This window comes from Poecilia formosa, unplaced genomic scaffold, assembly GCF_000485575.1.
Source record: "Poecilia formosa unplaced genomic scaffold, Poecilia_formosa-5.1.2 Scaffold156, whole genome shotgun sequence".
NCBI classification, from domain to species: Eukaryota; Metazoa; Chordata; class Actinopteri; order Cyprinodontiformes; family Poeciliidae; genus Poecilia; species Poecilia formosa.
In genome coordinates, this window is record NW_006800095.1 from 769,923 (window position 1) to 790,546 (window position 20,624).

At 38.0% G+C, this 20,624-nt stretch overlaps 1 protein-coding gene across 1 annotated transcript in view; it reads right to left on the reverse strand.

Moving 5' to 3' along the window:
- The window catches only part of LOC103146336 (protein tyrosine phosphatase receptor type M), a 205,350-nt gene that overhangs the window by 154,617 nt on the left and 30,109 nt on the right, over nucleotides 1–20,624 (reverse strand). Inside the window, exon 2 of the mRNA XM_016677466.1 lies at nucleotides 952–1,074. Coding sequence (XP_016532952.1) covers nucleotides 952–1,074 — 123 coding nt within the window. The remainder of the gene's footprint in view (nucleotides 1–951; nucleotides 1,075–20,624) is intronic.

Below are 20,624 nucleotides of genomic sequence, written 5' to 3' on the forward strand. Positions count from 1 at the left end.
AACAAACAGAAAAAAAAAGACTAGACTAGTGTTGGAAGTGAATTAGAAGTATTGTCTTTTTATGCAAGATGAAGTGGCTCCGTGTTGCGTGCAAATCTGAATAAAGCTGTAATAAATATTCATTAGTCTCCAACACTAAAAGCTATTGAAAGTAGCTGCACACTATATTCTAATTATAGTCAGAGTCATGGGCCGATCAGGAGAAAGTCTGGTATGAACACCTAAAACAGCAGACTGAAGCAGCCATTGGATGATAAATGTAATAAAACGGGAGAATCTGTCACATAAATGTGCTGTCAAATTAGTTGTGTCTTTGGGAGATTAAGTGTTGTACATGGAGTATATCTCCTGAAGACATGTACTATGTTTTTTTATTTTTACATAATATTCCTTATTTTAGTCGCCATCACTAACACTCGATCTTTTACGTGATTGTGTTCTCCATATTTTGCTTTTTTTAATGGAAAACGTTCCTCTTATTCCTAGTTGATCTCTGTACTGACGTCAAATCTGCAATGAAGCTTCATCCAACATTTAAAACATGTAAAATTATCAATTACTTCCTCAAAAACTAATGAAAACTTTGACTACTTTTTATTGTTTTTTTCTTCTTCTTAAATATAAAGATTGACATAGGAAATTTGTGTGTTCGCTTTCCAGACTGTCTTAACTGAACTGCGTTGAAGTTAAGTTGAACTTGAATACATTTAAATAAGAATATATGAGTGAGTTTCCTTTTTTTAAATAAAAAAATGGCTTTGTTCATGTTAAAAGAATGAGTCAGAGTTCAAAAATGGGATTCTTCACTAACTCAAAAACCAATTTTTTTTGTCCACAGCAGCTTCTAACTGCATCAAACATAAAGCAGACTGTGTTAAATGTGCAGCTTTTTGAGTTACTTATTCTCAGCATGATTTCTTTTCATCATGTGCCCAGCATCACCGGCCTTACCTGAGGGCATCCATGGATCTGATGAAGTCTTCTCCCTGGAATTGACCTGCTCCCAGTCAAGGTCATCATCTCTGCCTTGGCTGTATCCACACGCTGCCAGCGGCTTCTCAAAGTTACAATCGCCTGTGAACAAAAAAAAAAGAAAAAAAGAATGAATTTATATGGTTATCCAGTTTTTCTCATTACCTCGGAGCTCAAACGAATGAATATATAAATTAAATTCTTGTCTTTTTCTTTTTTTCTCCTGCCGGTATTCATAATGCAGTATGCCAGACAATGAGATGCATTTAAGTGAGACAGAGTGAAGGATTACTGTAGTAGGCGAGGCACAACATACATTACCATCATTAGCAGCACGGCAGTCCAATTTCACAATGACAAGTATGAAGTGTCCAAACTCCATCATCGTTAGACATTATGTTCCCCAGCCGCACCGCCATCAAGCATAAATTGATTTATTTTCCTTGCCGGCCACAGAACTTTGCTGTTCACGCACTCCCACTCCACAGAGCCACTCTAATCCTTTTTATAAGCTGCTTGCAAAATGACAGCAAGCAACCATTAGGGCCAGGCTTCAACCATGCTTGGCGTGTGATCGATTAATACAAATACCCCCTTTATTCCTCGCACCTCAAAGGCCACACAGAGAACGTGAGAGACGATCTTTTTTTTTTCTTTTTTGCCCCAAAGTGCTTTTCAATCCACTCATAAATCTACAAAAATGTAATGTCAGAACAGTAGGTCGCTGGAAGGAGTTCATTCTGAGTAAAAACATGAAATATAAAGATGGCTTTTAGATCAGAGTTGGTAGTTTTCCGACTTGGCAGACGACTTTGGACAAAATTATATGGTATTGCTTCCGATTACATTAGCGTTTTTGTTGTAAACAGATGTACCCGTTATTACTCTGAAACTTGCCAGAGATTAATCTAAACGGCGAACATGAAAATGTGTTCTGGCATGCTGTTTGTAAGGATATAAACAGAGGCGGCATGCTAATTTTATTGCTTGTGGAAATGTCCTTTGACCTATAATCCACAACAAGCCAAAACCAATATCTCATCTGTTGCGAGCTCCCTCTGACATTCTGCTGCACGCAGACAGCAAGCTGCAGTTTTTGTCTCCCTATTTATCTCTCTGGTGACATTTACAGTACATGTGCAAATGAGTGGAGAACACAGGATAATTAATACCCAGCACCACAGGGCAACTCATGATGATGTATTTGTTGCTTTGACTGTCTTTTTGAGGGGGTGGTTATAAAACGGCGGGCTGCAAAGTATCACAGGTAAAAAAATGTGTCGTTGTCGAGAGCTTGTCTGGAAAAATCCTCGCCTTGTTAGGATGGAAATGAGTGGGCTGTAGCCAGGCTACAGTGTTCCCACAAGAACAATAATCATATTTGTGTAAAAGAATTTCGGTTGTGGTCTAATAAATGATCTGGGGTACCAGCTGTCTCCAATTATTACAAAATTTGGTCATTTTGAGACGATGTTGTCAGTAGACACCAATTTCTGGTTTTATTTGTGGGTTTTAGATGATTTTAAAGGCTCTAAATTTGTGTCAGTAAGGACACAAATTTCACCCCTACTTTATCCTCTTTACATTGATTTTCAGCCCATTGTAGAATTGATTTTATATTTTAAAACGCTTTAAAGTTAATATGAGTTGGGATTTTGTTCTGACTTATTGATATTAAGTCTTCCTGTAAATGGCAGATTAGTTTCTAAAGGGACATTGTGTTGAAAAATAAAAAATATACTTTTGTGTGCGCACCACGTATTATGTACCAGATAGTATCTCTCATGTGTGAGATACCATCTGGTATCTGGTGGAAGATGCTATCTGGTGCATAAGGCAAAGTTTAGTTTTTATTTTTTCCTTCAGTGTCCATTTAGGGACTCTTTGTCAGCAGCCATCTTTGACATAAATGAAAAATAACTATGAGGTGTGCACAGAAAAGTACATATATTTTTTTTTTACTTCAATGTCCCTTTTCCGTATGATCAAATTTCTAGTGTTGTATTTTCTAGATTCCTTTAATCTTCTTGTGATTTATACTGTAATGGGCTCTGGTCACCTTAGTTTGTTTGCTTGTAAAAGAGGAAAAATGTGCTACAGTCCATGCACCACACTGATATTTCAGCACAGAAAAAGAGTGATAGACAATGTACTAACACTTGAGAAATTCTATTATAAATGTATTGTTATTAAAAAGCTATTATTTTCCAATGTATAACTGAGTGGCATGACATTAGAATGGAAAAGATATTTGATGAATTCACCCACCTTGCAGATAATGAGCTGCTTATAGAGTCTAACATTGGGCAAATTGCCAAACTGACACCAATGAACCTGAAGACAATTCACCAAGACCATCAGACGATCTATAAGAAAACTCCGGACCTATGAAGATGGGGGCTGAAAAAGATTGTTCACAGCTTGTTCAGTCAGCTGGCCTTCCAAATGAATATCAATGTCTGTCTTGCCAAAACGTAACTTGAAAAACATTAACACGATTCTTTGGCTGCAGAGTTGTAGGAACAGGATCCTAAATATTTTGACTCAACGGTTTCAAGATTCTTTGGGCCGTGCCACCCGCCAGCTTCCCTCAGCATGTCGGAGCTTGAAGAGACCCATAGAGGTGACTTTTATTGGTGTCTGATATTCAAATCAATGGCACTGGTAAGAAAAGAGGCATATTCAGAACCAGTGGGAAGGAGGAGAGAATTGTGAACGCTGTTGAAGAGGAAAAAGAAGTCCTTTAAAAAAGTATGCAGAGCACAGAGGCAGATTCTTGCTTAATTTTTGAAAGGTTTAACTCTTTATTTTAAATGTCACTCTGTTCAATAATAAATCAGGAAAATGTAGAGGGATAAAAACGCAGTTCGAAGCTTCTTCGCCTTCAAAGACATCATTAACAGTTCTGGTCCATTAACAATTCTCTTGTTACTTTCCTCATTTGGCAACAATACATTAAAAACCATCTTCTGCTAACTGTGAATATGTTCAATTTGAAAAATATGCACTTAACAAAAATTGTAGGTCCCTTTTTAATTTCCTTTTCTTTCTTTTTTTTTACTCTGTCACTTACTGACCGGAAATATTAAGTTTTAACAGGATATTTTTGCAATAGACCATCACAAAGTGCACATAGGTACTCGTACATCTATACAGTACTGTGATTGTAGCTGCATGTTTTCTACAGCCTGAAATTTCATTTCTCTCTCAGTCAGACTAGATGTAGAGCATCTGTTAACGTACTGAATCTTACTAGACTCACAGTTGGATTTAGTTCCAGGCCAGTGTCCATCTGGACCAGTAAAATGCAACTTTTAGCTATGTTCCTGGTCCATCACGTCTGAGGCAAACGGCTAAACTTCCTCCTCAGCATGTAGTCAGGTTCTGCAGAGTCTCACTGTTGGTCACCAGATTACTTTCCTCCACATGTTTCCTCTGTCACCTACATGGCTACAAGGGACCTTATGATTTTCTTTCAATAACAAAAAAATCTTACTGCTCTTCTATAAATGCCGGATGTGCAAAGTAGTGAATAATTAATTAATCCTGTCACCAGATTTTCCCACCTGAGCAGTGGATCTCTCCTGTTCCTAGGATTCTTGTGTTGATGGGTTTGTAGGATGTTGAAATATTTCTTTATAACTTAAACTTGCTTTAAATGTCCCCAAAGCTTTATGTGAACAGTCAGGGCTATATGGTTTTAATAGTGCTGCACTCTCCGTATTTTCATTTGTAAATCATCTTTAAAGCCACATATTTTCAATCCACTTCAAACTTTTTCACTTCTTTGTGTCGGTCAATCACAAAACAAAAGCACTAAACTACTTTGAAGATTGTGGGGAAAATGCTAAAGAGTTGAAGGGGCATGAAGGCACTTCAAACAGCATCCGTAGTTAGATGTGATGCCAGAGGTCGACACAATGAAAACACAAGAAACCTGCAATTTTATACCTAAATGAGAGCGGAAAGTGATAATGAACTAAATTACACAGTGTCTTCTCTTGGTAATTGTATTTTCTACCTTTTCCATAGAGGGATCTGATTTCTGTGTTGAACTAACCCATTCCTGCTTTTCGTGTTGACAACAGTCAATGCAAGGTATCATTAAGAGAGGGTAACAGGATGTGAACAGGCAATAAATCAATTTGCACCGCTTTGATCGACGCTCGAGGCTCTTGGTGTCAGTATAGGGAAACTCTCCAATAATGCCTGCTACCTTTTATTGACCCACCATGCAGCTGTTCTGCATGGAGGTAAACACTGAGAGACATTTCGTTCCAACAGAGATTATCACAAGTTCCTTCAAATGAGCGCGACTCCGCCGTTCCCGGTGTCGTAAATCAAAAAACAAAATGTGTCACAGATAACATGTGGCGTGTCACCAAAACAAACAAGCGCTTCTGATTGTACAAATTCATGCAGATGAACACATCAGTCACTACCATCATAATAGTTCTTCCCTCGGCAGGAGGTGCATATCGCTGCCAGTGTGTGGCTCAACCCCCATATAATCAGCCTCAGCAGCTGCTGAAATAGATATTCCAACGAGCGGCTGCCAGCTCTCTGAAGGAGCTTTAACTTTCAATAAATGCTTCTATGAGGTGTGGGTAGTCTGGGAGCACAGATGAATGTGCTCCACCCTGTCAACATTCGCCTTTCAAGAGAAGCAAGCGGCTTGAAGCTTAAAAGGTGGCCCTAGATATGTCATGAAACAATTTATTCCTGAGTGAGAACACACAATAGTCTTTATATTCTCACGCAGAGTGCATTTCAAAAGAAATCTATCCATCTTTTCCTAGACCGAGCCAGAGGCCAGAATCAATATCTCAACCCCTCAATGCTGGAGCCAATTTCTCCTAAAGATTTTCAAGTCAGACTTAAAAGGCCTTTTGTTATTGCACCTGTAACAAAAGTAAACTTTGGACATTAAAAGCTGTGTGCAGGAGAGTGTGTGTGAAAGTTTTGCACCGTGGCGGCGTGCCAAGAAGAATAAAAATGAGAGGGTGACAATGCAACGCCAAAGAGCTGATGGAAAACAAACACATCATGTGCTTCTACACATCCACAGTATTCTGCTGTCGCGCTTCTCAACAGCTGTGGAAAGGGACTGGCTTTCAAGAAGCAACAGGCGAAGTGATTTCAAACTTGATGTCAGTCAATCAAATTAATCAAATTTTATTTGCATAGCACATTTCAGCAGCAAGGCATTTAAAGGCATTTCAAAGTGAATTAAAAACCACCAGGTAGTCCAGCGAGTTCGGAGTCTTGGTGTTCACATCCCAAATGTTTGTCCTCAGCAACATTTCTGCTGTTATTTGCACATCTCCGTTTTGTAAAGAAAAACATTATGTACGGTTTCTAAAAATGATTCTACTCAGCTGCACATTTCTTGGATTGGAGTACGGTATTTATGATAACTGCCCGTTATGTTTCAGTTACAATCTTGTCTTTAATGTACAGGATGTTATTCTTAATTTTATTTGCCTTTATACATTTTTACTGTTATCTTTTTCTGGACCTAGACGTCTCGTTAAACCAGAATTTCCAGACTGTGGGACAATAAAGAATATTTCTATTCTGCTAAAGAATAGAAATATTCTTTAGCAGAATAGTGTTTCTTCATTATTTCTGAGAAGTGACTGTTTATTTAAATTTCAAAGTGGTTTGGTTGTGCCATCTTTTAAATCTTATATGCAGTTTTTCATTAATTCTCTTATGTTCCATTATTCGTTAATAAGGTCGGCAGACTTAGAAGTATTTTATATTATTTCAACATTTTTTTCTGACTAGTAGTAATATTAATGTTCTACAGTGGTGATGTCCTGGAGTCCCAACGGAGAAGCTAAAGATTAGGGTGATGGTAAAGAGGTCTTCCAAAATCAAGAAGCTTGGAGCTTAAACCAAAGACAGGTAGTCAAAATACAAGTTGAAAAATTCAAAAAGTTGATCAGAAATCAGAAAAGTTTGATCACAGTCATGATTTTTTTTTTATTTTATTATTGATAAGGGCACACAAATATTTCAACATCCCATGTTTCTGTTAAAATGTAAATACAAACAGGGGGCATTTATTTCAAGGCTCCCCAAGTTGAATTGGATTGAATTGGTGAATTGGAAAAGTGTAATGGCCTTCAACAACAAGTGTGGGAGGGGCAACAATGGGTTCAGCTGAGGAAATGTTTGTCATCTTACACTATCACTTGTTTCTCAGACTAACTTTAAATCATAAAATGTTAACATGGAAAGTTTTAGTGGTTTTGAAACAGTGTTTAAAATCAGAGTTTTAACTGGACACCAGTGATGTGCCCATGTCTATATAAGATGTTTGTATTGTATTTGCCTGTCCTAAAGCAGATACCAATTCACCTTCGTAGCAACACCACTTCCCCGGTCCCAGCGGCAGATATCATTGCTGCAAAACCTCCTTAGCCTGTCTGCCAATTCTGCAATTACCAGCTTTCCAACCTGTTCTGTCGGGCCAGGAAATCACAGGTCCACCCTTCGCCCCAATCTGCCTTAGTGTCTGCACTTGTTTTAACAAACATCTTGTCTGCTGGCAGCCCCGCAGACTGAAACCACAAGGCAATCTGGGGTAATTTAAAACCAATGTCGACTATCTCCCTCCACCGCGGCCAGTTTAGAGCTTCACAATCCGGCAGCTAAGCCCCTCAGGGACTGATAGGCCTTTTCAGTCTGGCCCTATTTCACTTATCTATTGGCAGCTCCTGCCAAGTTCTATCTCTGCACCGAATTGCATGTGTATGTTCTCTGTTTGGGGACTTTGAACTGTGGGAAGGGATTTAGACGATCAATCTCAATATCATTATCAATCACGTCTTGCTGTTCACCACATTGATTTGGGGGGAAATAAAGAAGTTAGAGTGAAGATTTCCACTGATAATCTCTTTGGCTGAGCTGTGAGCTTGTCAGCAATGTTTTTTTTTTTTTTTTTGAGGCGAAACCAACAAACCGCATCAAATGTAACGGAGCTAAATCAGGATAAAAAGTGAACACTGCAGTATAAGCTTAAAACAGTTTAGTTTGATATCACGATGCACAAGTAAATAATTTAAAAAACTGACTTAGCACTATGTTCACCTCATTTTAAACCCCCACTGTCTCCATTATTTATTTATTTTTTTCATATTTTGTCTTGTCAACCAAATATCAACTTGATGAATGTGCTTTACATCGAGGGTACAACACAGCTCCAGATCAAATGCGCCCATGTGCATGGTTAGATGTACATTGGAGATGACAGGCAGCCTTCTCCTCAGATATGCTAAATTTTGACAGATGATTTTGAAGCTATGTGTGCCGGCACGGGGGCCCCGCGTTCTCTTCCACTGCGCCTGTCAAGAACTTCCAGCAAATGACTTCAAATCCATCTCCATTCCGCGCAACCTGCCAGGCACCAATTAAGATGAATATGGATTCCAACTCTGAGACATGGAAGGTCCTTATTGTCATTTTCCCCGTAAGTAATAAAAATGAGGCTGTTGGAGGGGGGCGGATGTGTGGAAACACGTTGTGGTAATGATCGCAAACATTTTATATATATATATATATTTATCACAGCTTCGAAAATGGGTGAGGGGCATTCAGTCCGACTTGGACAGACACCCCCTTCCCCTCCCCACCTGCAGCGCAGAGTGTTTGTTTAAACACACTGTTTGGCTTTTGCTGCTGCCCGACTCTTGCTTGACAGTAACAAGGCTGGTTGACAATGGCTTCTGTGTCGTTCCCCCAGCATCCTCATTCCCAGCTCTGTAAACAGACAGAGCTACAATACGTCTGTCTCAGTGCCTCTGCCCTGCAGAAGCAGAAAATGATGCTGCTTCCTATTCAGCTTAATGCCTGACAGAGAGAAATAGGCTTGTTTGGCTCCCATTTCCTGGTGTTCAGCATGCCTCCAGGAATGATACGGTGGCTGAGCACAAGAGGCGCTTTATTAAAATGACTGTTTGTCTGTTGCACAAGTTAAAGCAGCAGATGAGAAGATGCGTTTTGATCTGTGGGGTTAGGATGCTTTATTTGTCACATGTCAAAAAGAAAAAGAAAAAAAAAAAAAACGAAGCAAAGACAACTTTCTGTTGAGTCTGAAAGCCATACTTTTCTGGTGAAGCCGACGCCGCAAAAATAATTTCATATGAAATTATAGCTCAAAACTGCAAGACTTTGAAACACAAATCTACGCATAGTTGTTTCAACATGGGAATTAGATTAGATATGCTGACATCTCTGTCAAAAAAGAAATAAAATGGGAGAAAAATAACATAGATGTCACCATTCCTAGTTTACGTGGTATATATAGTAGGTAAGTGGCTTGCTAAACTCTTCATGCACTTTTTTCAACTTCCAACTGTAAACTTCAAGATATTTCATTATGATTTTATCTAACAGACCAACTTGAAGTGGAAAGAGAAGGATTCATGGTTTATAACTTTTATAAGATTTCAAAACAGTTTATTCAGTCCTTTCTATTTCGATACCTCTAAATAAAATTTGAATCCACCTTTGTTTAATTTAAATGTATAACTTCATAAAAAAGCATTATGAGGCCTAGTAAATGCCCAAAAGGCTAATTTGTGGGGAGTTTGAAAGCAGGACTTGCTTACAGAACAATATACAGCGGATAGTCAGTTTGCAGCTTTACAACATTAAACATAAAGTCAGAGTTATAATGAAACAGCTCAAAATATAAAGCATATTCAGGTGTTAATAAAAGTGAAAGTAAACGTTTGAGATTTTACAAAGAGGAAAATTTATGTCTCTAGATGTAAATAATGCTAAAACTGAGAAAAGTTATACAAAGCAATGACTCTGAGGAGGACGAAAACAAACGAACCATATTTTTATTTTCATTTCCTCGTTAAGCTTTTATGTGTTGGTCTATCACATAAAATCTCAAGAAAATCCGCTGAGGCTTGTGGCTGTATTGTCACAAATTGTAAAATGCCTTAAATATACTTACAAAATATAGTTACAAAACTAAACTACAGGACTCTCTACCATTTGAGAAATATGATCAATAAATGAAATGTATTCATTCTTTCGGACTATACCTTGTTTTATGTTAGTGAGCAAAGTTTTAAAAACTCGTCAAGCCATCTAAAACTCAAGTATTTTTACTTATACTTTCTGTGATTAAATCATATTCAATGATTTACTAATTGAACTGATTAATCTGTGTTTTATTATGTGTTTTCTCTTTAAAACCATATCAACAGCACTTCTTTGGAAGGTACTATTAAAATAAAAACTTACATACTTATTATAAAACGTAAGTCTTGTCTGTGCTCAGCACTAAAAAGCTATTTTCTGACTCCACCCGTTTACAGTTCTGGGCATGGCCCATTGACCTAAACCCCTCCAATCGTCCTAATGCCTAACAAAATTTTGAATTCTGCTAATCTAAAAAGGAATAAAATGCTAATGACAATGCTAATGTCAACTTCAGCACTTCCACCTCCTCGCCAGCTCTAATTTGTCAGACATGCAAGTAACAGCACCAGAAATTAGCCCAAAGGGAGATCTCCTCTAGAGAAGAGAATGATTATATTTGATCATGGAATGAACAAGAACATTAACATGCTTTGTTAGTTTTCTTTTCAGATCCGGAACAAATGCTTGCTTTATGAGCGGAGGAGGAAATAATTCAAGGTTGAATGTCAAAGTGTCGCGGAATCGCTAATTAGAAAATTAGGAAAACGAAAAGAAAAGTTGAATCAATCCATCTCCGGAAAGAGAGAAATCTAGGTCACATGGGATGGCGTTTAATCTCTCGGCGCGCCACGGCGCTGAGTTGGGAACACCTGATGTGGAGAGACAGCGCACAGGTGGAGCGGCGGCTGCCTGCGCAGGTGAAAGGGTGCCGCGAGGATCTGAGCTCTGCCTTGACAGGTGTGGCTCAAGAGATTTCGGTCCCAGTGGGAGCTTTTTTTGAAAGTGCCATCTCAGGGTCTTCACCTGCGCACTTCAAACAAATTCAGGCCCTTTGTTTCTCTGCAGAAGCCACATAAATCAGCTAACCTGAAAGAAAAGTGCTACGGCCCAGCTTAATCCTCCTGGGTCACGGGGGAGCTGCTGTGGAAAGCAGAAGGCGCACGAGGCCAGCTTTCAAACGTACTGCCTGTTCCGACCGACTTCTCGTTGCGCTCCATTGCAGAGGAGTCTGGAGGAAAGGGGTTCCTTTTCAAAACAGGTGGGAGGAATCACATTCTAGAATGACGAACTCTAACAGACGGGACATTTTTGGACAAAACAGATAATTAGAGCAATGAAGGCCACCGACAGCATTTGCCACAACATTTCCTCTCAATGTGACAGGATACCGTCTCCACGACTTTGCCGTGGTTCCCTCAAGCTACTTCTGCAAATTACATCTCAATCAATTTCCTCCGTCGACTAATGTTGCCCATTATCACAGCTAGATTGACATTAAGGATGTTACTAATTAGGAATTCACCAAGTTCACCATCATCACAATCGCATTAGCCACGAGTTATAGGTAATTCAGGGGCCATCTTGCAAGAATTGTGGAGAATTTCTCTCCTGCAAGGTGACATTGTTTAATCACAGTGGTAATACACATGGTAATAAGCCATGCCCTCTCAACTTTACAAGCAGTTCCAACTATAAATTTTATTCAATTCTGGTTTTGGGGAATTGTTCTGTTGAAATAATTTAAGCCACACCAGTAACTGGCTTACAGCTAATTTAACACAACGTGCGTCCAAAGCTACACAGGGTTCCTACACATTTGTCAAAATCCCTTTATTTCAAATGCAAATTTTTAGAGTACTCTGTCCTCCTTAAGTAGTTTTTAAAGTATAAATATGACACAAAAGGAAGCTGAGAAAAACGAGAGACAGGAAGCACATGAGGAACGTGGACAAAGAGATGAACCGTATGGAGAAAAAAAATTAGTTTTAATAAAAAATGAGAATTATAGTCATAGAAAAAATGTCAGATTTAGCCCTGATTGTAGCTTAAATTCACAGCCATATTGTTTTATATCTGCGTTTTACCTCAATGCAACTCGTAAAGCAGAAAAAGCCACCTCTCCATCATCGCCTGAACAATTGTTATTATTAAAATTTACTGAATGCTCCTTTTTTTACATTTGCGACAGTCAGAGTCAAGTCTTCCTAATTTTCTAGCCACAAAGCATCATAGCTGGTGCAACGCCCAATCATCACTCTCTTCACACTGGCTTGAACAGGAGGTCTGAATCCATGCACCACTTTTCTTTAACCTTAATGCACCTTTTACTTTATAGAATAATAATAATCAGAACTCTTAGGGTAAAATGTTACTTTTCCATTACCCAAGAGTCCTGTTTTGTTAATTTTTACTTCACAAAGTAGAAAAGCACTCCACAGGTTTGGCTTGTCCCAGTATAATGAGTTCTCTTCACATTGAAAAAATAAATTACTCTTGTTTTAACAACTGTTTATTGCAAAGAAGCATTTAGAAATTGTTTTTCTAAATTAATTATTAAGTTTACTACAAATGTCCTCTCTCACTGTGAGAGGACTTCTTAAGCCAAACTCAAGCATCTGCTTTCACCGTTTCTACTTGATCCAGCTCAATTACTTAACTTTTATGAAACAGATTATTATCTATTTCACTTTTTGCTTTTTTTTTGGTTTTCATCAAGTCGGGTACGGCGTTTAAAAGATGAATACCAAAAATCATTTAACTAATCGGATTAATCTCATAGTTAATTACAGTATTAAAACATGTATTGTAAGTACGTTTCATTTCATGATGCTAAAGTAAAGTAGTAGTAGTGAGTGTGCTTTATTGTAGTCCTGTAGGTTGTTCCCAGCACCCCGTTTCTTTAAAAAGGAATAGTTAATCATTTTAGCTGAGATCCTCCTTTGTGTTCCTGCTGAAACAGGTTTCCAACTGTGATTTTCTGGAGTCTGTGGTGGTTGCTTGGCAACGGCACAATGGTTTTGTAAGAATTAAACAAATGGATTAAATGCATTAATAAGTGAACTTTGAGGGGGGCAAACTGAATGTAATCTTTGGACAGAGCAGTTTTATACAGCAGTAGCTGATTGTAGTTTAGTTTANCTGTTTGTCTGTTGCACAAGTTAAAGCAGCAGATGAGAAGATGCGTTTTGATCTGTGGGGTTAGGATGCTTTATTTGTCACATGTCAAAAAGAAAAAGAAAAAAAAAAAAAACGAAGCAAAGACAACTTTCTGTTGAGTCTGAAAGCCATACTTTTCTGGTGAAGCCGACGCCGCAAAAATAATTTCATATGAAATTATAGCTCAAAACTGCAAGACTTTGAAACACAAATCTACGCATAGTTGTTTCAACATGGGAATTAGATTAGATATGCTGACATCTCTGTCAAAAAAGAAATAAAATGGGAGAAAAATAACATAGAGGTCACCATTCCTAGTTTACATGGTATATATGGCAGGTAAGTGGCTTGCTAAACTCTTCATGCACTTTTTTCAACTTCCAACTGTAAACTTCAAGATATTTCATTATGATTTTATCTAACAGACCAACTTGAAGTGGAAAGAGAAGGATTCATGGTTTATAACTTTTATAAGATTTCAAAACAGTTCATTCAGTCCTTTCTATTTCGATACCTCTAAATAAAATTTGAATCCACCTTTGTTTAATTTAAATGTATAACTTCATAAAAAAGCATTATGAGGCCAAGTAAATGCCCAAAAGGCTAATTTGTGGGGAGTTTGAAAGCAGGACTTGGTTACAGAACAATATACAGCGGATAGTCAGTTTGCAGCTTTACAACATTAAACATAAAGTCAGAGTTATAATGAAACAGCTCAAAATATAAAGCATATTCAGGTGTTAATAAAAGTGAAAGTAAACGTTTGAGATTTTACAAAGAGGAAAATTTATGTCTCTAGATGTAAATAATGCTAAAACTGAGAAAAGTTATACAAAGCAATGACTCTGAGGAGGACGAAAACAAACGAACCATATTTTTATTTTCATTTCCTCGTTAAGCTTTTATGTGTTGGTCTATCACATAAAATCTCAAGAAAATCCACTGAGGCTTGTGGCTGTATTGTCACAAATTGTAAAATGCCTTAAATATACTTACAAAATATAGTTACAAAACTAAACTACAGGACTCTCTACCATTTGAGAAATATGATCAATAAATGAAATGTATTCATTCTTTCGGACTATACCTTGTTTTATGTTAATGAGCAAAGTTTTAAAAACTCGTCAAGCCATCTAAAACTCAAGTATTTTTACTTATACTTTCTGTGATTAAATCATATTCAATGATTTACTAATTGAACTGATTAATCTGTGTTTTATTATGTGTTTTCTCTTTAAAACCATATCAACAGCACTTCTTTGGAAGGTACTATTAAAATAAAAACTTACATACTTATTATAAAACGTAAGTCTTGTCTGTGCTCAGCACTAAAAAGCTATTTTCTGACTCCACCCGTTTACAGTTCTGGGCATGGCCCATTGACCTAAACCCCTCCAATCGTCCTAATGCCTAACAAAATTTTGAATTCTGCTAATCTAAAAAGGAATAAAATGCTAATGACAATGCTAATGTCAACTTCAGCACTTCCACCTCCTCGCCAGCTCTAATTTGTCAGACATGCAAGTAACAGCACCAGAAATTAGCCCAAAGGGAGATCTCCTCTAGAGAAGAGAATGATTATGTTTGATCATGGAATGAACAAGAACATTAACATGCTTTGTTAGTTTTCTTTTCAGATCCGGAACAAATGCTTGCTTTATGAGCGGAGGAGGAAATAATTCAAGGTTGAATGTCAAAGTGTCGCGGAATCGCTAATTAGAAAATTAGGAAAACGAAAAGAAAAGTTGAATCAATCCATCTCCGGAAAGAGAGAAATCTAGGTCACATGGGATGGCGTTTAATCTCTCGGCGCGCCACGGCGCTGAGTTGGGAACACCTGATGTGGAGAGACAGCGCACAGGTGGAGCGGCGGCTGCCTGCGCAGGTGAAAGGGTGCCGCGAGGATCTGAGCTCTGCCTTGACAGGTGTGGCTCAAGAGATTTCGGTCCCAGTGGGAGCTTTTTTTGAAAGTGCCATCTCAGGGTCTTCACCTGCGCACTTCAAACAAATTCAGGCCCTTTGTTTCTCTGCAGAAGCCACATAAATCAGCTAACCTGAAAGAAAAGTGCTACGGCCCAGCTTAATCCTCCTGGGTCACGGGGGAGCTGCTGTGGAAAGCAGAAGGCGCACGAGGCCAGCTTTCAAACGTACTGCCTGTTCCGACCGACTTCTCGTTGCGCTCCATGGCAGGGGAGTCTGGAGGAAAGGGGTTCCTTTTCAAAACAGGTGGGAGGAATCACATTCTAGAGTGACGAACTCTAACAGACGGGACATTTTTGGACAAAACAGATAATTAGAGCAATGAAGGCCACCGACAGCATTTGCCACAACATTTCCTCTCAACGTGACAGGATACCGTCTCCACGACTTTGCCGTGGTTCCCTCAAGCTACTTCTGCAAATTACATCTCAATCAATTTCCTCCGTCGACTAATGTTGCCCATTATCACAGCTAGATTGACATTAAGGATGTTACTAATTAGGAATTCACCAAGTTCACCATCATCACAATCGCATTAGCCACGAGTTATAGGTAATTCAGGGGCCATCTTGCAAGAATTGTGGAGAATTTCTCTCCTGCAAGGTGACATTGTTTAATCACAGTGGTAATACACATGGTAATAAGCCATGCCCTCTCAACTTTACAAGCAGTTCCAACTATAAATTTTATTCAATTCTGGTTTTGGGGAATTGTTCTGTTGAAATAATTTAAGCCACACCAGTAACTGGCTTACAGCTAATTTAACACAACGTGCGTCCAAAGCTACACAGGGTTCCTACACATTTGTCAAAATCCCTTTATTTCAAATGCAAATTTTTAGAGTACTCTGTCCTCCTTAAGTAGTTTTTAAAGTATAAATATGACACAAAAGGAAGCTGAGAAAAACGAGAGACAGGAAGCACATGAGGAACGTGGACAAAGAGATGAACCGTATGGAGAAAAAAAATTAGTTTTAATAAAAAATGAGAATTATAGTCATAGAAAAAATGTCAGATTTAGCCCTGATTGTAGCTTAAATTCACAGCCATATTGTTTTATATCTGCGTTTTACCTCAATGCAACTCGTAAAGCAGAAAAAGCCACCTCTCCATCATCGCCTGAACAATTGTTATTATTAAAATTTACTGAATGCTCCTTTTTTTACATTTGCGACAGTCAGAGTCAAGTCTTCCTAATTTTCTAGCCACAAAGCATCATAGCTGGTGCATCACTCTCTTCACACTGGCTTGAACAGGAGGTCTGAATCCATGCACCACTTTTCTTTAACCTTAATGCACCTTTTACTTTATAGAATAATAATAATCAGAACTCTTAGGGTAAAATGTTACTTTTCCATTACCCAAGAGTCCTGTTTTGTTAATTTTTACTTCACAAAGTAGAAAAGCACTCCACAGGTTTGGCTTGTCCCAGTATAATGAGTTCTCTTCACATTGAAAAAATAAATTACTCTTGTTTTAACAACTGTTTATTGCAAAGAAGCATTTAGAAATTGTTTTTCTAAATTAATTATTAAGTTTACTACAAATGTCCTCTCTCACTGTGAGAGGACTTCTCAAGCCAAACTCAACCATCTGCTTTCACCGTTTCTACTTGATCCAGCTCAATTACTTAACTTTTATGAAACAGATTATTATCTATTTCACTTTTTGCTTTTTTTTTGGTTTTCATCAAGTCGGGTACGGCGTTTAAAAGATGAATACCAAAAATCATTTAACTAATCGGATTAATCTCATAGTTAATTACAGTATTAAAACATGTATTGTAAGTACGTTTCATTTCAAAATGCTAAAGTAGTGACTGTGCTTTATTGTAGTCCTGTAGGTTGTTCCCAGCACCCCGTTTCTTTAAAAAGGAATAGTTAATCATTTTAGCTGAGATCCTCCTTTGTGTTCCTGCTGAAACAGGTTTCCAACTGTGATTTCCTGGAGTCTGTGGTGGTTGCTTGGCAACGGCACAATGGTTTTGTAAGAATTAACAAATGGATTAAATGCATTAATAAGTGAACTTTGAGGGGGGCAAACTGAATGTAATCTTTGGACAGAGCAGTTTTATACAGCAGTAGCTGATTGTAGTTTAGTTTTTTTTTTTTTTTTGGTGGGGGGGGAGCAGAGCGGTGTTGATGTTCTGAACTTTTGGCATGAACAAAGAATGAGGAAGTCTCCCTAAACATCAATGTGCAGGCAGTTAGGCCATGTGCAGAAATAATATCCAACATCTACATCTTTACAGTGACAAATCTATAAATATACCATAAAGATTTTTCTTTTTTCTTTTTATAAATTCACAAGTGGCACACATTCCCGCTAATAAGACAGAATTGTGTCTCATGCTATCTCACAAGATTGGAGCTTAAAGAGAAGGGGATGTTTGGCCATTTGTCTTTGCGCATTTTATAATTTCTATCATCCAGAGGCTGTCTTTTTTTAGCTCACCCGACAGGTTTTCTACAAGACGGATATCTGGAAAACAATGCAAAAGACAGAAACAGAAGGAAAGAGAGAACAATAGAGGATTACAAAATGTACTTTCATTCTGAGAAAAAAAAAAGCTTTCACCTAAATGCAATTTGCAAATATGCAACTCACATTTACGCACAGCGACAGCATAACGCATACCAAATGAAACTTTCCAACTGATTTGTTATCAGTTCAGACAGATAAGTTTCATGAATAAGTCAAGGTTACAAAGGGATTCCCTGACTCATTAATAGTATCAATTTTTAAATCTAATTATTGTGGGACTGCTCATGACCTATTTTCTGATTTAAGTGTTCCATCCGAACCTTACACATCACAGAGGAACCTTTAATGTTTTAAAAGGAGCTCCATCTCCTGCCGCGTGCTCCTCTGGGAGACCTCCAGGTCCCCCCACTGCTCGTGTCCCCTGCAGGAGGAGAATATTACGATCTTCCATCCCGGTGAATGATTGCAGATATTAATGTGGAGGGGAAAAAAAAGACTTCTCAAACCCAGTACCCCTCTGATCTCTTGTTACACTGCCGTTTTTTTCATTATCGGGGTGACAGGTCCGTATAAAGTCATAGTGCAAGCACATTCTCACCTGACAGTGGAGGGAATTTACAGTGGAGGATGGCCCGGGTGAAAATGGGGGCAAGTGAGGGCAGTGAATGTGAAGAATGTAGTAAAAGTTATCCAAAAAGTTCACTGAAAGCATTCTTTTTTAAATCTGAACAACTGAATGTGCATATGGCACGACGTCTGAGTGACTAAACAGCATTCTTATGTTATTTTTAATCCCAAATTTTAAGCAAAATAAACGAAGTAGCACTCAGCCTCATTTTGAATATATTTTCATGTAATTTAAGCATATTTTCCTCATCTTTTTCTCCTACTATGAAAAGCCCTCACTAAATGGTGACATCTAAAGTTGAGTCCTGGCCATCGCCCTAATCTTTAGTTCCTGCCCCACATTCTCCATTGGTTTCAAATTCTAACTTTTACTGTGCCACTCCAAAATAAAAACAATTATTTCCTGTAACAAAATTTCCTGTAGGATTAGTTTAAATCAGCCAGGTCTGTGAAGTTGTATCTAGTCCTATATAATGCTATTTGGTTGATTGCAATTTTCTTCTAATCTGAATTCATTAAAACAACTAAAAGGCAAATATTGAGACTAAAAGGAATAAAGCAAACATGACAATTTAAAGTGTTATTTTGACTAAGGTTTATTCTACAAACCTTTAATGACATAAATTGCTTCACTGATCTGAGCTCTCTATGACATCCTTGGTGTAACAGATGTTTGTATTATAAACACATACTGTAAAAAGCTTCTAAAATAGAGCTAAGTTCTTCAGATCAACTTTTACTCATTGCTACTAGAGGCTGGTCAAGACGAAAGGCAGTGCTAGTGTCAATCTGTCAATCTGATCCCTCAAGCCTTCCTTCAGAAATGTCCCCCATCCGAAAGACCACGAAGGTCATCATCTTCTCAGCACTCGCACTACACTCGAGAAAAACGTCTCATCCAGTCAAACATCACTTTTCTTGACCACCCCAAAGGCCTTTGGACCTATATCGGGTTGACTCGAGGATCCAAATCAATCACGGGATGGGAAGAGCAGCCAAAGGCTTTTTCACACCCCAACACTGCGGCACTCAGCCGCCATGTTCAGGCTGTTCTGACATGGTCTCAGAAATGTCAAGGAAACCAAGAGGGGCAAAATGCAAGAGCTGCAAGGCTGGTAACTGCCACGAATTCATGGCATGGAAGGGTGAAATATAGCAGATACATTTATTATCGCCAATATCAAAGCAAACTTATTTATGGCAAAAGCAAAGCTTCCAGAAGCTTTTCCTTTGTAGAAATTAGATACATAATCTCTTCTTTAAGGTCAGTGTTTGAAGCTGCAATCAAACTTTCCCCTATCTTGCAACTTATGTTGCCATCACTACGATTAATTTTTATGTAGTGAAGAAAAGAGAAAAAAAACTTAAAGTGCTGTCATGTATTTGAAGTCTTTGTGATTATGATACATCTTTGTTACATAAAGTACACCATGTGTACAATCTACTCGGTTCTTTACTTCCTTCACATTTTCCATGATACATTTCCATCTTTGTACATACTAACATTTTCTAGAGTTACATTTTCTAAAGGTCTGACTCTTTTTAGTCCACCTTAAAGGATAAATAACAAATTTTATTAGGAATTTATGGCAAATATTTCTACCAAAATCAGTCAATTCTTATATCATATTAAATACATTAAGACAACATTAAAGTAACCTGGCTTTAGTTACACTGTGTCACTCAGAGTATAACTTTATTGTGGTATTAAAATCGGCTTTCTAGACATCAGATTGTCATTTGGTAAAAACAACTTTCTCTGCATGGAAACATGAACTCTGTTAAAACAGTAACATAACCAGTGGTGCAGCTCAATCAAGATTTATAAGGAGCTTCCCAAGCATTTACATTTAAAATAAAAAGCTTGCATAAAGTACATTTTGCATCTCACACCTGACTGTGTTTGGGCCATTTCTTCTCTTTCCTGTTCCGGTAGGGCCCCACCATGTTTATTTCTGTATCAACTGGCTCCACTTAAGAATGACCAGCTGCGCTGTCTTCTGGATGGTGGCCAAACTAAATCACTAAAAGAAGGTCTAAGTAGATATTAGTTAATCAATTGAAACAAATTCTAATCAAATAAATAATTAATGGACAACTAATCATCAATTAATGTTGCTTGAAGCAAAAGTTAACCTCAAGTGGGCCAAGAGAAGTGGCTTTGTTATCCAATGATGTTGCAGATGTCACTTGTGTCTCAGAGTGATTTTTCATGCAACAGATTCAAAATTTCTTTTGAGACAAGAAATAGTGACAGCCAAATCTATGTTGCTTGTAAGTGATGGAAGAATGTATCAGCCTTCTTTCAGCCAGCTGACCAGTAGTGTGCAGCAATAGATGGGAGAGCAGCACAGCTGCAGTACACTAAGCTTCATACTATTGGAGAAAACTAGTGATTCAGACAGGCTCCTTCTTTTTTAACAAAAAGATTAAAACAAAATCTAACAATAACGATAAAAG